We start from the raw sequence: 21,318 nt of genomic DNA, 5'->3' as shown, positions 1-21,318 counted from the left end.
TGTGTGCGCTTGTGACTTTTGTGGGAAAATCTAGTCCGATGGCAAAGCCGAGGCTTCGTGCGCGGAAAGTCTAAAGGATATCTAAAAACAGTTGAAAGAAACTGCTTTTTGCGTGAAAATACAGACAGCATTAGAACTCTAGGGTGGTTAATAGACTGACCCTGTAGATTGAACATTAATCTGGAATTGACTTTTATTGGTTGATTTGGTCCCAGCAGGTTGCATTCCCTGCTTTTTACAACAACACAGCTCAGTGGTCTCTGTCTGGTATTGTCGTATACAGTGGGTAATTCTCCCACAGGTTGCTATGAATATTCCCTGCTCTGTCCTTTATCAAAACCCTGAAACTTTTTAGGTATGAAGTGTAATTGCGCTATCATATTGTCATACATTCTTTATATATTATCATACATTCTTTGCAGCTGCTAAACTCTGTAAAAATCTCTCTGGCATTGCGCTATCATATTGTGCTACACATACACAGAGAACACTTGTCGTGCTATATTAAAAGCAACACAAGACAACTTCCATAGTGATAAGATGGAGCGTGAGCTTCACACAAAGCACAGAGGTGACAATGTGGCAAACTGAAAGCCACTGTGTATCTTCTCTATGCTTGGCTACGTTTCTGGTCAATTGCAGAAGGTCTGTTTGTGTCTTCCTGATTTGCTGGTCCTGAAAATGTACGCGAAGTTTGGCGAGTTCCCTGATTGGTCGTCGGGGCTGCCAGTCACCGGAATCTTTGGGGGAGGTGGTCAGGTAGAGGCCGCGATGGTACTGGAGCATCAATCTTTCGACAAGTGACGCCGGAGTCCGTGGTGGTGAGTGCAGGAGACAGCGGAGGCTCGGGGCCTGGTGCGGAGTATTGCAGGTTAGAAATATAATATGTACGTAGGTTATACCTGAGCGAGACCTGTGTGCCTGGTAAAGCTGCGCACATACACACATACGGGGATGTTGTGCTTCGTATTACAACACGGCCTCATTCTACTCCATACACATTCTTAACTGTATTCCTATCGGAGGGTCAGTGCTTGTCTGTTGGCCAAGCTCTTTATTGCTTTCTATGTGCAGCATTACCAACTTTCTCTTTCCTATAAACACTATATCCACAGCTTACAGTATATTAGTGTGATGGTCAGTGGGAAGAATGTTTCTTAAATTCCTGGTCAGTGGGAAAAATGGGAAAAAGATCATTGGTGTCGCTTAAACTGAGCTTGAGGCACAAATTGCTCAAGGAAACCCTAGCAACCTCTGGAGGAACCCTGGTTGAGAAGCACAGATCTAGATTGATGTGATCATGGGAAAAATGGCAGAGCATACACGGTGGCATCAGAGACCATGAAATGGTGCCTCTGTGGTCATTGTTATCAATGTGACATCAGCTGTTCCTGGTAAAGGGATGTGTGTACTGTGCTTGTGTCCTCTGTGGGATCAGTGTGAAAGGTTTCTTCTTTCTTTTTTTTTTTTTTTGCTGCACTACAATCTCTTGTATATTCTTACTTCAAAAACAGCAAATTTCTTAACAACCATGTAGCTGGGTGTTTTGTTTTTTTTTTTTTTTTTTTGCGGCAAAGGTTAATATGTATTCATCATTCAACTAGTGACAAGGTGAAAATCACAATAATACAACTTGTTGAGTATCAATCAAATAAAGGCAGCCTCGTGAAAAACACTCGGGGTAATGCCTGTCAACTAGACAATAAATGCCTAAATGGCTACTATAAACAGAGCAATACGTCTCAAACACGACACGTTTTGCTGATAGGCTTCTTCAGGGGATGTATTGAGATCACAACAGAACTGTGAAAAAGCAATAACTGGTATGTAATATCATATTATAAATTACAAGATTAACAAAAAATAAATATGAAGGAACTCCAAGATTGGTGTGGGTACACAAATCATGAAGGGTATACACAGTATTAGCACAAGATTATGATAGTTATGGATATAAAGCTTTAATTGAATAATGCATTAATTGATTGTTGGGCAAGCTTCAAAGAGTCCCATATGTTTAATATTTGAACTGGATCAAAATATAAATTGATAATATGCATATAGTAACATACAGGGCTGTGGAGTCAAGGAGTCAGATAAATTTGGGTACCTGGAGTCGAAGTTGATAAAAATGTGCCGACTCTGACTCCTGATAAATTTAAATTATACTAAAAAAAAAACACAGCATGTTCAAATGTCCTATTTCACAAACAATAGTCATAACTAAGTACTTTGGAGTTGGAGGATTTATCTACCAACTCCACAGCCTGGTAACATGCAGTGAGGGAAACTGCTGATTTTGTACGTTTCCCCCCCGACAAAGAAATGACCAGTCTATAATTGTAATGGTAGGTTTATTGTAGGTGTGAGAGACAAAATAACAACAAAAGAACCCTCAAAAACCCAGTGCTCAAAAGTCAGAGCCTAATGTGCATTGTGATGAGTGAAATAAGTATTTGATCCCTTCGCAAAAGATGACTTTGTACTTGGCCCGTCTGCATTTCGCCAATGAACATCTGAATGATCCAGAGGAGAACTGGGTGAAAGTGTTGTGGTCAGATGAGACCAAAATTGAGCTCTTTGGCATCAACTCAACTCGGTTGATACTGGTTGATACTTATTTCACTCATTCCAATGCACATCAAGCTCTGACTTTTGAGCACTGGTTTTTGAGGGTTCTTTTGTTGTTATTCTGTCTGTCACAGCTACAATAAACCTACCATTACAATTATAGACTGGTCATTTCTTTGTCAGAGGGCAAACATACAAAATCAGTAGGGGATAAAATACTTCTTTCAATATGGTAAAGGTTGATATTAACCTCCTGAGCGGTCAGCCGAGTATGACTGAATAAAAAAAAATATGCTGAAAGTAGTAACCCCGAGCCACAATCGTGGTAGCTAAAAAAATAATAGTCTTTCCTGGTCCTAACGGCATCCTCCAATGTCCTGCCATCCTTTGGCCACGTCCTCTTCATCAATCTGCCCCCCAGCGAGTGCGCTGACTTTCCTCGGGAGTTCCCAGTGACAACGTCACATCAATGTGCCCGTAACATATAACATCTTATATTTTTAGAGGTACATGCATATATATGTATAATAAAGATGACACTGATTATGTTTAAGACTAGGATCAGTTAATATGATCGTTATATGAGTGTATTGGTAATCATTAACAAAACTTTAATGGTGATTAATGAATATTAAATTTGATTATAGATAGATCCAGTGAAGGAGTTTATTAGTAGTAGTGACCCTACTAGTGATCTTCAGGGTTCTCCCCAGGCCCTTTTAGCTGGGCTCACCACCCGGCACTTTTTAGCACCCACCCGGCTGTTTTTGGGTGGTTACTGAAGCATTTGGTCACAATACAGGTGCTGCCACCCACCTACAATTTCTTCCCACCCGGCTTAAAAAAATTTCTGGGTTGAGCACTGATCTTATATAGTGTCAAGGAGACCTCATATTGGTACACAAATATCCTTATCTACATAGTGAACATGAACGTTGAGTCAATAGTAATCTCTCAAGGTGTTTGTCATAAAAATACAGATGGCTAATTTTAAAAACGTAACTCATGAAGGTGACATTACACTGTTTAGCTCACTAGTTTCAAATGATATAATACATTAGATATAGGTATATTAGGGACAATCAAGGTGTTCCTGTATATAGAGAATTGAAGAAAACAACAGAAACAGAGTTTAATGCAGACTTTTATGTCATAGAAAGTTTTATTTCCAGGAGTCTGAATAACATGCACCAGCACAGTATACATTCTGCACTTTCCTTAGGTTCTCTTTGCTGTGTCTATGCTGGATGAGATTCACCCTGAATGTGTTGTGTGGTCATTGCCAAAGAGATTGATAGGAAGTTGTGTAGGCTTCCTATTGTTGCCAAGGCGGATATTTTGTTTTTGATCAGTGTAAAACTTGAGGCCAGGCGATCAGCAATTTTAGAAAATCCCCCACAATTGTTGCTCCCATATTTCATAAAGGACAGTGCAGCCAACCAAAAACATTTGTGGGAACAGACTTGAAAACAAGTCCACACACACACACACGCACACTATTAACTTCTATACAGATCGAGCATAAATAACCAACCCTTTTCCTATTCCCTATTTCATTATATAAAGCTGTATACTACACTAAGGCTTAGTCTACATGGACTGTTTCCCCAGCGTTTAACCTGAGGCTTTTAAAGCCCATGTCTATCACATGTATGCAGGGATGTATGTACTTCCTATACTTGCAGAAATCACTGCCCAGGGTTACAATTTGCATTTCTACCAAGTGCTAAACGCTTGTAAAATCGCGGTAAAAAGCTTTTTCCAGCATTTAAAAAAAAAGTTTTAAAAAGTTAGAATAAGTGCATAAAAACGCTTATAAACGCAGTAGGAACGTTTACATGCCTTTTTACAAAACGTCCATGTAGACCCAGCCTTACAGATGAGTAGGATACAGGCCACAGATATTCCCGTGTGTTTTGGCATTCACTGACCAGCTTTTGTCTTGACATGCCCCATCAGCAGAATCACTTTGATATAGCTACACACATTCTTGGGTCTCGGTGTTTGCTTATATCCTTTCTAAAGCAAACTGAACATTAACATGTCCCTCTTCAATTTAGCAGATGGTCCCCAAATACCAATTTACAAATGGTGTCTCCACTCTGCTGTCTCATTTAAGTCCTCGCTTATCAATCTGGGTCACCTTTTAGTCATCAATGCAGTGCTACCACAGGGACCTTGTTATAAAAGGCATGATATTACTTTTCCTCCATCATATTATCCCCAGGAGTTTTATCTAATTATATGGTTAGATAATCCCTGACCCAGAACAAGTGAATGAATACCAAATGTCCTGACAACTGACATATGCTCAGCTTTGCAGTGAGTCAGTGACTGGCCATGTATTTAATGTGCGATGAATCACCGATCCCATGTATCTACCCAGACAGCTTCCTTTTACCTAACTTTAAGGCTACATACACATTTCAGATGATTTTCGTCCAATAATTGCCTCAGGGCTGGTTTCTGATGCAAAGCTGATGTGTGTACAGTGCTCATCCGATGTTGTTCATGGATCTATCCTGGCGGATCCACAAACATCAGACCCTCTTTATAGAGCAGAACAGTGCTGTATGTACAGCACTTGTTCACGCATTGTTCAGTCTTTTGTCGTTGGAAAGGATCATGAAAGATCCTTTCCAGTCTGACAAAAATCTAACGTGTACATAACCTAAAGGTGATATGAGCCACTATTGTCGGATAAGTGAAAATTGCATACGGCGGTGAACTGCTCCTGACGGCCCCTGACAGATGGTCAGATTGTTATCGGTCAATATCGATGGGGATGACTAGGCACTTTTGTGCCCCTCGAGGTGTGTTTTGCAGCTATCCAATGTAACTGCACCACAAGCCTGTCACCTGTCCTAACAATGGCGTCAAACACATCAAACATTTTATATATATATATATATATATATATATATATATATATATATAATGTCTTTAGCATTACTAATATCTATTTGGTACATGCATATTCCACGTGGTGTACATACTACAGGTCTAAATATGCTGTGACCTCTGACCCAGTCACACAGTTCTTTCTGCTGTTTTTACCTGTTACACAAAAACTTATCATGGCACCCAGAACTCTGAATGTCAGCGTAACTGACACTATCTTCTGACAGTAAACACAGAACTCCATTTTCAGTGCACTACTTCCTGCTATATCAAGTCACCATAAGAATAAGATTAGCGAGTTTTACTTGGCTTGCATCAGCCTGCCACAGCATTTTGTATTCTATTTTACGATTTGTTTAGATTTCCATTAATCACTCATGGTTTAGCCATGTCACATTTGTATCACACAGGCCCATTGCTCTACTGAATACCGACTGTAAAAGCATGGCCTTACAGAGTAGCAATTGTGTTTTGTTTGTAACCGCCATATATCCAAAGAGATAAGAACAGCAATAGCAGCCAACACACTCCCCTATTATAAAAATCATGTTTTGTTAAGTCTCGACGCTGAAAAAGCTTTTAACAAAATAAAATGGCCCCACTTATATGCTCTATTAGCACACCGAGAATTTTGACCCAACTTTTCTAATTATGTCCATTTTCTATGCACGAATCGTCACCTCATTAATAGTCAATAATCCACTGTCCCGATCTCTGCAGATGCAGGGAGACGCTCTTCAAGGGTCTCCTCTGTCCCCTCTTTTTTTTTTTTTTAATATAGCACTCTTGAGTCTCCCAAATTTCCAAATTGCATTTCACGGGTATAGCTTTTGGAAACACAAAAAAATGAAATTAAACTGACCGCTTTTGCGGATGATGTCCTTCTATTCATCTCCAACCCCAAAACCTCCCTTCCTTTCATCATGGACCTTCTGTCCCGCTTTAGTCCCGTATCTAGGTACACTATCAGTTTTGACAAGTCACTGGCCCTATACCTGTATCTCAAACACAAACTAAATTGCAACAAGTAATTTCTATTACAATGGGCTAAAGTGAGTTTCAGAAAATTTGGGGTACAAATCCCCAAAAACTCAGCCCGCCTATATGAAGGTAACTTCATATATTCTGGTCCTTGCTCCCCCTCTTTTGTATGGGTTCCATAGCCCTAATAAAAATGGTAGCTTTACCCAGGCTTCTGTTTCTTCAAGCACTCCCCATCTTCCTCACACCCAAGCAAACCCAGTATGTCAATGGTTTACTGAGGCATTTAATTTGGGTTTGTAAATACTCCAGGATCCGCTGATCCATTCAACCAGTGTTCAATGGAGGCCTCTATCTACCAAATATTGCACTATACAATGAGGCATCACTACTTGATATCCTCAAGGATTGGTTAAACATAGACTTTGCTCTTAGTGCCCCCTTACATCCTATTTTTCTATTACATCTCCACAAAGAGCTTTTACCTGACACCGTTGAACACAATTAGCTTCACAATGGCACCTCTGGCACACCCTTCGCAACAGAGCACTCCTCAATGCCCACACCTATCCTCACTTCGATCATTACTAAACCCCAAAACAGGCAAGCCTTATTCTATCACTGAACTACAATCAGAATACCCAAAAACCGCATCTAATTTGTTTTGCTCTCTTCCAATCACGCAACTACAGTTCCTCAATCACTCATTTGCTTTCAGCCACATGGTTGCCAAGGGGCTACTGCTCCTTTTCTCTGCAGTGGGAAGGAAATCCATTTTTCACTGTTGGATTTACACTTCCCCTCCCTCAATCCACTTGTTCCTTACAAAACTCTAACATCTATTCAACTGGAATGGGTTGAGGCCTCCTACTCCAAAGAAACTAAAACCTCAGACATTTTTGACACACGGGAGAGTTGAAACTCTAAACATAACCACTATAGGGTTTCCTAGACCACATCTTTCTAAGGAAACTGTGCAATAATGGCGAACATTAGATTAACTCTGATACCAATTTGTTCATCTTGTTAGTTTTTTTTTTTTTCTTGCTTTATTGTTAACAAACTGCAATAATATGTGAAATTACTCATTCTGTATACCTTAACACATTGTTAACTTGTTTTTCAATCTGTAACACGTCAATGTCAATTTCTCTTATTCTTGTAACTGCATTGCTTGTCCTAAATACTGGTGTAACCGGAGGTTAAAAATGCAGGAATTGCTTTGGATTTCTAAAAGTTGTTGCATTTGTTTCTTCTAGGTTTGTGAATTGATGTTTATAATTCAACTAATTTCAATAACAAAACTGTTTCCTCTCCTTTTCCCTTCTATTGGTCAGATTGGAAAAACATAATTGAAAATGTCAGTAGGAAGATTTTTCTGTTTCTGTTCGGGGACAACTGTAAAATTTGCCATTATTTTTAAATCTTGGTGACAATAGTCAAAAGGACAAACCAGGGCTGTGGAGTCGGTAGATAAATCCTTCCACTCTGACTCCTCAGTTTCTGGTACCTCTGAGAGGAGACTCCTATGTATTTACAGGGTTTTACATTTTATCTTCACACTTTTGCAACCAAACTTCACAAAAAAATTTAGACCCCCCTAATTATTCATAAATCAATAAATTTAATATAAAATTAAATATAACACAATATTTTTACTATAAAAGTTTTTCTCAAAAAACAATAAAAATATGAGAAATACATTGATGATTTTTCAATTATTATGTTTTTTTTACTTAAAATTAAATGTCTTTTATTTCAGGGATTTATACTAAGTTTTAAGATGATAATATTATTCATCTTTTTATCTTCAAAGTTATTAGCTTTATATTTAGTATTGCACTTATCCTTATGGGCAAAGAATTAAGTAATGCAGAACTCCAAAGAGTGGTAGACGGTTATCTGAATGGAAGTGATGCCTCCCAGATAGCAATGGTTTTGGGTTGTAATCATACAACCATAACCAAAATTATTAAGACCTATGAATCTTCTGGTAGAGTGGAAAAATTACCAGGAGGAGGCCTGAGAAATTCAAAGTTGGTTGACGCCCATAGGGAGGAGTTACGCAAGTTAATGTCCGAAGATTGCAGAATAAGCCTCAGGGAAATGAAGGATCAATTATTTGCCAAATTTGGAACTAATGTATCCATTTCCACAATAGATGGATGTATTGATAAATTCCATTGGTCATTGAAAATAACTAAGTTTCTGCAAGGCGCAATGATTCCCACTCTCTTGAAGCTATGCTAACAAAATCCTTGATCTCATTGCTAAGGAAAATGGAAAAAACATTTACTTTCTTGAGGAAGTAGGTTTTAACATCTCAATGAGAACTAAAAGGGGACAATCCCCTATTGGGCAAAGGGCGGTGCATGTTGTGGCTGGAGTGCGTTCCAGAAATTATTGAATTTGTTGTGTGAGGAATAAAAATAGGACCCTCCACTTTAAGGCACAAGCACAAGCATTTAATCAAGAAGCATTTCTCAATTTTATTGATGATGTTTTAAATGTTTTTAGTGAAAAGAATGTTCAGCATGCCATCCTAATTATAGATAATGTCCCCTTTCATGAAACTAGCCAGGTAAAGAGCTTGGTTAAAAGTAAGGGACACTAACTCTTATTTTTACCCTTAATCCTGTTGAGAATCTGTTCTCTAAATGGAAAGAAGTAATAAGAAGAAAGACTAATGAATGTGGGTGCTTTATTAGAAAGCATTAATAGTGTATTTTTAACAATAAGCGAGCAGGATTGCTCAAATTATTTTACAGAAATGTTTAGCTTTTTGCCTAAATAACCAAGAGGAGATAGCATTAATGATTATTCGATTAATTATTACATATTTTTATTTAATGTTTCTTGAGAAAAAACGTTTATGGTAAAAATATTGTGTTATATTTAATTTTATAATGTACTGATTTATGAATAAATAGGGGTTCTAAATTTTTGTGTGAAGTTTGAATGCAAAAGTGTGAAGATAAAATGAGAAACCCTGTAATATGCTAATGTATTTTCCACGTTGATTGAAGGAAGGCAATATACACGTCATTTAACCACAGAACTACTGTGGTTAGAGCTGAAGCTCTACTGTATTGTTTAAACAAAAGACAAAAAAAAAATGAAAACAATAAGGTTTTATTTATTGTTTTTATCAGGTGGCTATAAAGTAGTAGCATAGCATGCATAAAAATCAGGAACTTTGGATTAGTCTACATGGACTGTTTCTCCAGCGTTTACCCTGAGGCTTTTAAAGCCCATGTTTGAAGTCCCCATGCATTCCAATGGGCTAATCTACACCAGGACGTTTTCTTCAGGCACGTCTATGAGCTTTATCTTAAACGTTGCTTGCAACCTTTAAAAAATTAAATCACGGAAAAACGCTTGAAAACGCTCCAATTGAACTCAATGGAGGCTTTTACAAGCGTTTGTAAGCTTTTTATGAAAGCTTCCATTGAAAACAATGGGGGCTTTTAACGTTTTTAGCAGGTCTTTGGAATCGGGAAGCCCCCTTTAATAAGGAGACTCCCAGATCTCCACCACCTCACCCTGGGGAATGAGTACTGGAGTACATAAAACCCCTTACTCATTCCCTGAAAGGGTTAAAATGTGTAAAAAATTGGACGAGGCTTTAATGTTAAATTTTTTTATTAAATGTATGTGTGTTTGTGTAACTAAACTTTTTTTCTTTTCAGGTTATCCCAATGACAGGGTGATTCCTAGGGCTGCAATCATGACATGCGCTCAGCCATGGGACTCCCTCCTGACAGTGAGGGATTGCAGGGCACTAGGGGTTACATGAGGACAAGGCTCTCCATTCACCTCTAGTGCTCTGTGATTGGCTGAGGTTTTACGTTTCTCAGCCATTCAGCACTAGACTTGAATGGGGAGACTTGTACCCATTCATCTCTAGTGCTCTGTGGTTGGCTGTGAAATAGGAAACCCTGATGACAGCTCAAGCATCATCAGGATTTCCATTTCCATAGCCAATAGGGGAGCAGAGCAATCAGCGGAGCTCTGCTATGCTGACAGCTCCGCTCCCCTGATTACTCCCGCAGCTCTGGAGGAGCTGTAGTATGTGCTACAGATACAGAACACGTCAGAGCTCCTCTAGGGCTTATGTAAAATCACAGTAAAACGCCTCATAGGCGTTTATAAAAGTTTTTTAGTGTTTTAAAGTTAAGCTTTAAAACGCTTGTAAAAGTGCATAAAAACGCATAACGTGGTAGGAACGTTTATATGCGTTTTTAAAACTGTTCATGTACCCAGCCTTTACCAGTTTAAAAATATGAACCACATTCTTTGGTAGTTTTAAAACAAAAACAAAGCTTAACTACATGAACAAAAACAAAAGCTGGAAAACCTAAAACAGTTTATATAATAAAGTTGAGTAGAATAGCTGTTAAATGCGGTCCAAAACTAACTCAATGTAGTGTTGTTCTAAGAAACAGAATTTCTTCTTCCAGATCCTCTTTCATTTTCAGAGCTATTAAGCCTCCACGTTTGTTAAGGCAATATATCAAGCTCCTCCATTGCAAGAAGAATTTACCAGATGTTAAATATTCAGATTGCAAGCTCTTGGTGACAGTAAAGAGGTTAGAAAGCGGATTTTCCAGTGCTTTTACTTGTGTCCACTGGCTTTCAGTTAATAAAACATTTTCATTGTCCAGTTCTTCAAGAAAGTCTTTTAGTTCAAGCAAACGCTTTACATTCAAATAAATGCTTCCCCAGTGTGTTGTTTGATCCAAAATGGCTCCTTTTCCTGCACGTCTTTTCAAAATGGCATCTGTTTTAGGGGCCCTGAATGCAACAGTTACTTGCCTCAATTTGCCAATTAGAGTAGCTGCATGATGATCTTTCAATCCATCTCTTATTGCAAGTTGCAGAGTATGAACAGCACAATGCATATGTTGAATAGTAGTACGCTTAGATGCTTCTTCAGCAATGTTATCCAAAATGTCACTATCCTCTTTGCTTTCACTTTCTCCAATACTTGCAGAACTGTCTTCCTTTAATATCTATCTGTCACAATACATAGAATATGTTCCTTTTTAATTTCAAAATCTTCTAGAACATCCTCCACTTACTTCTGAAGATAGTCACTGGTGTGATGTGCCTGAGTGTCAGGATCCAAACCCAGGGATGCTTCAGTGTCTGGCTGCAGCTCTGTCTACTGCGCCACTTGAGGGTCTGCCTTTTGCACTCTGTTGGATTCCTTGGACAAAGATACCTTAATACTTAGTATCTTGCTCAACCTTGAACTCCAGGCGCCCCCCCCCCCATGAACTTCCTATTTAGGCCATGTCTATGAAACTACCTGTTGCCAGATTATTGTGCTCTGCCAATATCTTGCTCTTCCTGCTACTGTTACATTGCGCTCTCCAAACTGCTACCTGTGTACCGACCCTTGGCTGCTGTTTAAACGACTACTCTTCCTCGCACTCCGTCTTCAACTTAAACCCTTGGCTACCGACCTTGGCTTGTGCTTTGATTACGTTTGTGTTTGCTCCTTATCTACTACCCCTGCTTGTGCATAAATCCTGGACTGCTTCCGCCTGTGTCTGCTTGCTGTTTCAACCACTGGACTCCGAGCATGACCCCTGATTGTTACACTGGGTTTCCCTTACTCCCAAGGTTTGCATTGTTTTATTATTTTCAGCAACAAATCTAACATTAAATAGCAAAATAATTGACTCTGTGACGTGTGCATGCATCCATTTTTATGAAGACAAAATTTTCCTTCTGACCGTTTTCGTAGTTCTTCCTTTTTACATTTTGCCTCTTTAAATATAAGTTTCCTTATACTTTCTATTTCCAGAGAAACGCCAAGGTTTTTAGCCATTTCTCCATTTAGGCCTAAAAAGGCTGGCTGTGAAAAGGATAGTGGTACACTATTCTTTACTACCATTTCAATAATGTGGTTTTTGCATTTTTCTGGTGTCATTGTTATACTAACTTTGTCAGAATCTTCTTAGTTGTGTTTGGTCTCCAGTAGATTTCTGAACATTTTATATCCCAGAGGTAGATGGAACATTTTCATTTGATATCTTTCTCATTTACAACTATTAACACTTTAGAATGAAAATGCTGCAAGTGTCTTTTCAAATTTGATGCTCTTGTAGGTGCATTTTTGTTAGACCCACTGAAACTGCTAATTTTTGCATCACATTATTTTTCACCATTATCTTCAAGAGTACATTGGCACACGTAATGTTTCCTATCTCTTGATAATGTAAAGTGCTCATAAACGGCAGACTTTATCGTGTTTCTTGACAGAATTTTTGCCATGTTGAATGGGGTGCAGTTTTCACTAAAATATAAATATCAAATATGTTATACTAACTAGCATATTCTTTGATTTAAATACAAACATACACATAGTCCTGCACTATTGCAAACATACAACCCGGCACTATAAACACAAATAAGCTATAGCCCTGCACTAAACTTAGACATAATTTGTCCTATACAGAAAAACATGCACAAACACATATACTATACACACAACACAAAGCCCTACATTTTACTCAGAAACATACACACACAAACATTCATACATTCCTGCACCATACAGACACATACACATAGCCCTGCAGTTTTATCCAGAAACACGCACACGGCTTTCCATCATAGAAAACACAAGCAGCCATGCAGTTTTAAAATTTACATGAACACTTACAGTTGAATCCAAAAAGCTGTTCCTCCAAGTTTCATAGTAGGTTAGGTTGAAAAAAGAGCTTTAAAAGCTTTAATACCCAGTTATATTATATGCTTCTAGAAAAGCATCGAGCTTTTTCTCAAAGTAATCTATGGTAGTTGCTGAAACTACTTCATGAGGGAGCAGATTCCACATTTTCACAGACCCCCTTCCTTATCCGGAGCTTAAACTTCTTTTCCACCATACGCAAAGAGTGCCCTCTTGTTCTTTGTAATGATCTCAAAGTGAATAATGGGGAAGAGAGTTCTCTATATGGACCGGTAATATATTTATACAGGAGATCCTTTTCCATTTCTGACTCCCCCAAATGTATTCCCCCTAGACAGTATGAAGCATGCATGTTGTTACCCCCAAGTGCATAACTTTACATTTATCTATATTAAATGTCATTTGCCACTTGGCTGCCCAAATAAACAGTAAATCCAGGTCTGCTTGTAGATTACAGACATCCTGTATGGACTTAATTCCATTACATAGTTTGGTGTCATCTGCAAACACAGAAATGGTACTTTTATTCCCAAACTCTATATCATTTATAAAGATGTTAAATAGTAAAGGTTTTTTATATCATTAGAGTATTGTGTGGTGGATATCTATATATTTTATTGTGCCTAACTCTGGTTTATAAAAAGGTAATTTAAATAAAAGACAGAGGAAGATAAAGTTTTCGGCACAGATATAGAAAATATATAATTTGTAGTACAAGTTTACATACAAAATTATGAAAGAATTATATCCTTTTTACCCATAAGTCATATTATTCTCTTATGATCTATACAGGATTTGATCAATTTTCACACAGTTACAAAAAAAAACAATTACAACCCTTTCTCTGTATGTCACAATAGTTTCTTGCGATACATACAAGGTTTTGTTCAGGCCTGCTGTGGTGCTATACAGGTTTCAGCTAATATTGAACAAATATACATCACCATAGAATAGTTAAGTTGATATGAACCCATTCATATCAACCGTAGTATGCCATAGTGGGCTTCCTCAGGGGTAGTGATAGGTCAATAAAAAGTTCTCTATGTATACATACGGGGTTCAGGTGATCTAAATTTACAAACATAAATGTAAGGGTTCAATACACTGGCTGCATCTTAAACAAGCAAACAATCCTTTCCAGCATCACTAGGAGGAGATTTCTCTATAGAATCCAGGTACATTGCATTTATGGGCACTTCTGCCTTTACTAAACACAATTTATTATGATTATGAATACCATAACTAATAGAAAAAACATAAAAAAACATCGTTTTATTATCTCTCTTCATAGCTTAGGTCCTCTATAAATATTCATCATCTGGATTATTATATCTGCTATTGTCACATCCTGCCCTTTTAGATAGTTTCTTTTGGATATGGTAAGTGACTTGTAACTTAGTGTGCAGAAGTACTATCAGATAGGTAGCTACTTTCTTCTTTTGCAGGAAGATTTTTTAATTCAAACTTAGAGTTTGAAGCAGGGCTGTGGAGTCGGTACAAAAACCCTTAGTCTCTAACTCCTCTAATTTAAATATGCGGATGTATGCTTATGTTTTATGTTGATTGAAACACCGCATTTCATCAGTGCCAAAGCTCAGCCACATGAACTACATGAAGATGGGGTCTGTTTTGGGTCCCCAGACCCCAAACTAGCCAGGAAGCAGATACTCCACCCTATTGACCAGCCTGTAATTGGCAGCATGTAAACCAGAAGTTTAAGCCTAAATTTTTACTAAAAACACAACCGTGAAAACAAGTTTTATTCACTGCTTTTATAAACATGCTAAGAATTTTAACGTACTTGCAGATATGAGGATCAGGAGCAACTTTACTTGTTAAAAAATATAAAGCACATAACTTTGCATATAGCTGTAAAATAGTTAGTGTAAAATAAATGTAGTGTAGACAGGTGCGTGAAGCACGCATGGGGTGGTAAACACCTCTGCTTTCTCACAACATTCTCTGTGTGCAGGGGACGTTTATTTGTAGAATGTTTTCTTACTGTATAACCCTGATTTAATTAAATCAACACTAAGCAACTATGCCATAATCCTATCAAATGAATATTTTGCATGAGCCAAGTATAATCCAGATTACAAAGATGTATGCATTTTAGGCTGCAGAAAAGCTCAGATGAGCTTCATAATAGCGACTAGTGTTGGTGTTCGAATTCGGCTTGTCCTTATATTCGACCCAAAAATGGCTGTTCGAATTCTGGTAGACCCAAACCGGAAAAAAAACGAGATTCGACGGTAAAACTTCGGATAAAAAAAAATGTCAAAAAATTAATGTTAAAATAATTTATTGAGTGTGTTTAACTATTTTTTGATACAGGTTATCCTACAATGACATGATATCTCTTACTCTGTAACACACTTTCCAGCACAGAAAAATGATGATACATTTGTTACATTTTTATTTTATCCACTGCAAGAAAAATGTAACAAATGTATCATATTACTGTGCGTGTTACAGAGTAAGAGATACTTGCCGGCTGGCATATTTTTAATGATTGCAGTAGAGTCTGCAATCATTGAGAAGAGTGTGCGATCCCCGGGGCACTACAGGTTCATTAACCTATAGTGCCCTGGGATCGTAGTGGAACTGCAGAGTTGATCCCTGGGCACTAGAGGTTGAATGGGGACAAGTTTCCCCATTCATCACATCTAGTGCCCTGTGTTCTTGGATAGAGAAACTCTATCCAAGAACACATATTACTAGTACAGTGCAGCAACAGCAATCAGGATCGCTGTTGCAGCCCTCCTTGCTCTTGCAGCCCTTAATAGTCCCTAAAAATAACCCGAATTCTCCCACCACTTTAATGGTGTTCGAGTTCAGCATTCGCTCACCCGAACAATATCTCACTGTTCGATCAAATAGCTGTCGAATCGAATAGTGAGATATTCGACCAACACTACTAGTGACAACTCTGCAGTGGGCTTAATTAATACAGCAGTAAACTACTTTATCATAACTGTTATCTGTGAAATAAGACATTTTCACATACTGTATGTTTTCAGAAAAACTTGCATTTAATAGGAGTCGGAGTCAGTACATTTTTTGCCGACTCCAACTCCAGATGCCCCAAAATTTCTTCAGCTCCACGACTTTGACTTCAGAGCCCTGCTTTGATGACAAGGTTAGATTTATTCCCAAGCAAGCTGCTACATGGCTACTTTGTGGTAGTGCCTGGTTCAGGTGGTGGGACTAGACTCCTTAGTACAAATAAATATTGGTTGACCTTTTGCTGAGTTTCAATTCCACCCCTCTCTCCAATGTGTTTTGAATGGTGCAGATTGTTGTAAACTGTGTGCACTGTCATTCCTGCCACACAAGGTTGTGATGGAATTTGATGCATGGGCCAGACTATATTTCATCTCTTGTTATTTGATCCTGGAGTTTTATTTTTGGTTTCTCCATATTACTACTTTTCTTTGCCAGATCTTTGGCACAATTATACCTGAATTTAGTAAATATTATTTATATTGTTGGTGCAGATTTTACCTGGAACTTAATTATTCACAAGAGCTTTAATGCTGATACGCTATAAATGTTTTGCTTGTTGGCAGTTCCCAGAATATTTGCTGAGCAGGGAAATTTCAGGTAAATTTTGTCCTACTCAAGGTTTTAGACTTTTTATATGTACAGTGTCCTTGTAGAATTATATTGACTGAATTTTATATTATTTATTGAAGCAAAGCAGATATTGGTTTGAAAGTAGGCTGTGGCAGCTGCATTTTGTCTATAAATGAATGAAGTGCTAAAATTTGGTGTATCCCCCTGGGAAAGCAGTAAAGTATAAATGTTGTGCTGCAGTTACCACAAATACATTGGGGAAACACATGATCTTTCATTGTTTTATATCTCCTAGCCAAATATACTTTGTATTGTCCTAGTAAAGTTTTATACTATGTAACGTTTAATTTAATGCAGATGCAGAGTTATTTTTATGTGCTTATGCTGTCCTTTTTCTGCATGTACATTTAAAATATCACTAGCGAAATATTAACAAAACACTGTTTTCATGCAGTTATATACAGGTTTACATTCAAAAATCTGGCCATCGATAATACTGTTTCTTCAGATTTCCAGCATGGATTTCAGAGTGTATTTTCAAATATACACTGTTTCCGGGAGGCGTCTTTTGTTTTAAAGGCGCTGTACTCCAGAATCAGCTGTTGGGTCTTGCTTGCACGTGCTTTCCTGCTCATTCCTTTATTTGCTGCTGTATAGCCCCATTATGGATTCAGCATCCATTTAAAGGACTGTACAGGTAGTTATTTTCTGTTAAATACATTGCATATATAACCGTAAAAAGCCGTAATTTTTGAAAATCCGGCACTCCTCCCGTCTAGAGGTTGCCGGATTTTTGAATGTCAACCTGTACTTATTTAGGATAATGAATATTTTTAAATACAGCTTCTGTAATCTGTTGTAAAGCAACACTCGTACGGAAAATAGAGCAGTCAGCACTATTAGGATTCAGTAGCCTTGATCTAATGTTGTCAGTGTAACATTTGTGAAGCTGTAGGATAATATCTCTAATGATCTGCTTTTCCTGTCAACGGGCTAGGAGAGTTTACTATGACCTCATACCTTCTTCCACCATATGTTATATATAGTGTCCAATGTGAAAACTGAGCTCTGTTACTCATGTCAAGTGGTAAGCATGTAGAACTTTGCACATGGAGAATGTTTGTGCTTGTAAGAGGCCTAAATCAGACTTAACAGTTTAGTGCTTCAGCTTCGCTAGTGGCATGTTCACCTTTGAGTACATATCACATGCTGGCAGTGAAACGCCTGCTTACATATGTAGCACTCTTGCAAACAACATTTTGAAGTGTTTTTGAAAGATGTGTTCGGAGTGTTCTCTAGCGTGGGAGTGTTCTCTGCATTTTCTAGTGGTTGTGTCACTTACAAATTCATGCAGAACAATCACACAAGAGTCATTAGCCTGGGTTAAAATCATATATAAGATTATGGTTGGTGTGCGTGAACTGTTAAATTTATTTTTGGTTCTTACTGGGAAAAAATTGTGTTTGGGGTCTAGTGGAAAACTTCTGTGCATGTGTTAATGTTTTTTTTTTTTTTTTTTGTTCCTTTCCCCTAGGTCTGCAAAGAATGTTTTTATGTTAACCAGATTCCAGTGCCTCTACAATCCTACATTTAAAACCAACACCCATTATTGATGTATACCAGTTGTCATGGAAACGGGCAGCCGTTGCCACGAAGAAAATAGTATAACGTTTTCTTCCATCTGTACAATACAAGATGATGACCACAATGATGGAGAGTGCCTCAGGATGGATTTACACTCTACGCATTCTTGTATGTACCAAAAAATTCAAGGGAAACAGAAAAAAACTCCTTTTAAATTCTTTGGAGGAAGAAAGAACATTGTTACTTTACCCAGCTTCTTTGGAGGAAAGCACAAGAGTTTAGGAAAAGGAAATGCTAAGAAATCAATGAGCAAAAACAAGACCTATGACTGTATCAGTGATGTATCCGGAGATGATGGAAAGAAGGGCTCTTCTGATAATTCTGTCAACAGACATTATGGACATGACCTATGTAAAACGGGGAATATTATTCCTAGCTCTCTTAGTGCCGATTCTGGAATTACATCACCAGTTAAGCTTGATTTCAATTTCCATGATATATCTTTGATGGGCAGCACAGAGTGCTTTGAAAAAAAGATGAATAGAGAAGAATCTTTTTTCTTTCCACGGCCAAAAAAAGGGTTCAAGGGATTATTTAGCAGCATCCGTAGACGCAAGAAAAACAAAACTCCTGCCCCTGACAAGTGTGAGCGGTTTGACCATATTACTAAGACTGCTATTTTAGAAAAATTAAATAAGTACCCATCAGAGGATGCTGAACTGCAGTGCAGCAGTGAGCAACCAAAGATGAAGAATCAAGATTCGGGAGTTTCCTCAGATTGTTTACCGAATCCAACAGTTGTGTGTGAAAATGAAGAGACTCAACAAGGTTCTCTAAGCATGCCCAACTTAACGCCACTTAAAAAAACTGAGGAATTTGTTGTGGAAACTATTGAGGGACTATGTAATGACCAAAATGCTGTCACCGATACTGAACTTGTCTGTCTTGCTGATAGTTCAGTACCTGATGTGTCTTCTAATGTTGTAAATGCTGACTTGCCCAATTCTGCTGGTGACCATCTCAGTCTTATGTTTGAGGAAGTGTCCTCTGTTAAGAGTTTTGATTCCCTTACAGGATGTGGAGATGATATTGCTGAACAGGACATTGACAATATTAGTGATATTTCCCTCTCCTTAGAAAGAAGCAGGCAGGCAACAAAGAGAAGTTCTTGTATGGTTACTTACCAAGGTGGTGGAGAGGAGATGGCAACACCAGATGCCATAGAGGAAGAGTACATTCAGAGGCTTTTGGAAGATAGCAATGAAGCTGATGCAAGCTGTGAACTAGAAGAGGAAAAGGTACATGAAGGGAAGTCAAAGGGCTTCACTGAACAGCAGTCACATGCTTACTCGATGGGTGCTGAAGACTCCTTTATTGATAGCAACTCTGCGCTGCTTAAAACAGTTCTGACTCCTCAAAGTGACCAGCAAGAGTCTGCACCAAATAGTGATGAAGGGTACTATGACTCTACCACACCTGATCCAGATGATGATAATGGAGAAGATGGGTTCTCCCATAAAGAACATCTTCTAAGAGACAGCTACAGTGGAGATGCACTTTATGAGTTTTATGAACATGATGTCAATCGCATGAGTCCTGCACCTGGTGGAGGGTCATTGTATGAGCGTAAAACATTAAGCTCTGAAATACTTGACCATTTTTTCGACTTTAATCTATCCTTAAATAGTGGTTTAAGTCAGGATACAGAACACAAAAAGGGTGCAACTGAAACAGAAGAGGAACGATTGGCAGTAATTCAAAAGCAGCTGTTTTGGGACATGCAAAGAGAAGCAGCACTGAAAGGATTGTGGCATGTAAACAAAGATATTTTTTCAAAAGAAAAGCAAATTGAATGTGAAACCAGGACTGTCAACCTAATGGGCAGGGGCAAGGGTTGCCTTACAAGAAAAAACATTTTGTCTCAAAATGTTAGCTACAATGTCATTGACAAAGAAATACATTCTGCAGAGACTAGAAAACAGATTTGGAAAGACTATCAGGAAACCCCTTTAACGGACCGTGATTACCACAGAAGTTATGTAAATCATACGGATGGAAATTGCCTTGTGGAAATTCCTGGTTTTGAGTTGAATGTTGGTAGCCTTAAAGCTCAAGACCAGAATGGCACAAAGTTGGCAACTATTGCCAAACTTTCCAATTCTAGTATTACACCTATGCACCATGTCCAGAATGTATTTGCTTCTGAATTTCCCTGCCTATCTACTTACAATGCGGAAAATGAATGTGAGCAGACTGTAGACTTTGCTGATAATGACATGTTATTTTCAAGTATTTCTGAAAGACTTGGCAGTGCTGGCTCTATTTCTTCATTTCATCACAGTTTAAATTCACTTCCCACTATGGTAAATTTTGATGTAGTTGATGTTGAGAACGAAGGTGAATGTGAACAGCATGTCAATCTAAGTTTAGATGAAGAGGTTGTATCATCCTTTGAGACTTTTGACCATAGCTATGTCAAAGAGTCTTTGGCCCAGATTCATCAAGCAAAATCGGAAGGTCGCTCGCGCATCCGTATTCGCGATCCGAAATCGGAAGCGGTCGCACAATTCAGCAACTAAATGAGCTTGCGACCGGAGCTGCTCATCCCCGGCAGCTTTACACTGGCGAGCTTGCATTAATAGTCACTGTTCACCTAAAAAAGCATTCTTTCTAATGGCACACATATTACCCTTAGCCCTAAAAAAAAAATGTTTGTGCTGTTCAAATGTTTAAAACATCTATATGTGCTAAGAAAAAAGCATATTTTAAAATGACTTATTTCTATTCTGTTAGGCAAGAGTTAACCGAGTTCAACTCCTCTACATAGGCGCCTATATAAAAGCTTACGATGCCTGATCGAAGGAGCCGCCTGTGGGTAAATCTTGCGACTGTCCGCGCGCGAAGCCTCGGCTTTGTCATCGGACTAGATTTTCCTACAATAGTCACAAGCACACACACGTTCTTTTGTTTGCTTCTTATGTATATGTGTATGTGTATATATATAT

The 21,318-nt window shown here is 38.3% G+C and overlaps 1 protein-coding gene across 1 annotated transcript; it reads left to right on the top strand.

Annotated features, from left to right (window-relative positions):
* Window positions 1-744: 744 nt before the first annotated feature.
* On the top strand, window positions 745-21,312 carry LOC140342865 (APC membrane recruitment protein 1-like). Its single transcript, XM_072429231.1, has 2 exons — window positions 745-871; window positions 18,264-21,312. The coding sequence occupies exon 2, from the start codon at window positions 18,358-18,360 to the stop codon at window positions 20,890-20,892; it is 2,535 nt and encodes an 844-aa protein (XP_072285332.1). The 5' UTR covers window positions 745-871; window positions 18,264-18,357; the 3' UTR covers window positions 20,893-21,312.
* Window positions 21,313-21,318: the final 6 nt, after the last annotated feature.

Source organism: Pyxicephalus adspersus, chromosome W (genome assembly GCF_032062135.1).
Source record: "Pyxicephalus adspersus chromosome W, UCB_Pads_2.0, whole genome shotgun sequence".
Classification (NCBI taxonomy): Eukaryota; Metazoa; Chordata; class Amphibia; order Anura; family Pyxicephalidae; genus Pyxicephalus; species Pyxicephalus adspersus.
Note: the sequence above shows the minus strand (reverse complement) of the source record. Positions and strands in the feature narration are given on the sequence as shown.

Coding starts and splice junctions, on each gene's coding strand:
- LOC140342865 (XM_072429231.1), top strand. CDS start 18,358: ATGGAAACGGGCAGCCGTTGCCACGAAGAAAATAGTATAACGTTTTCT.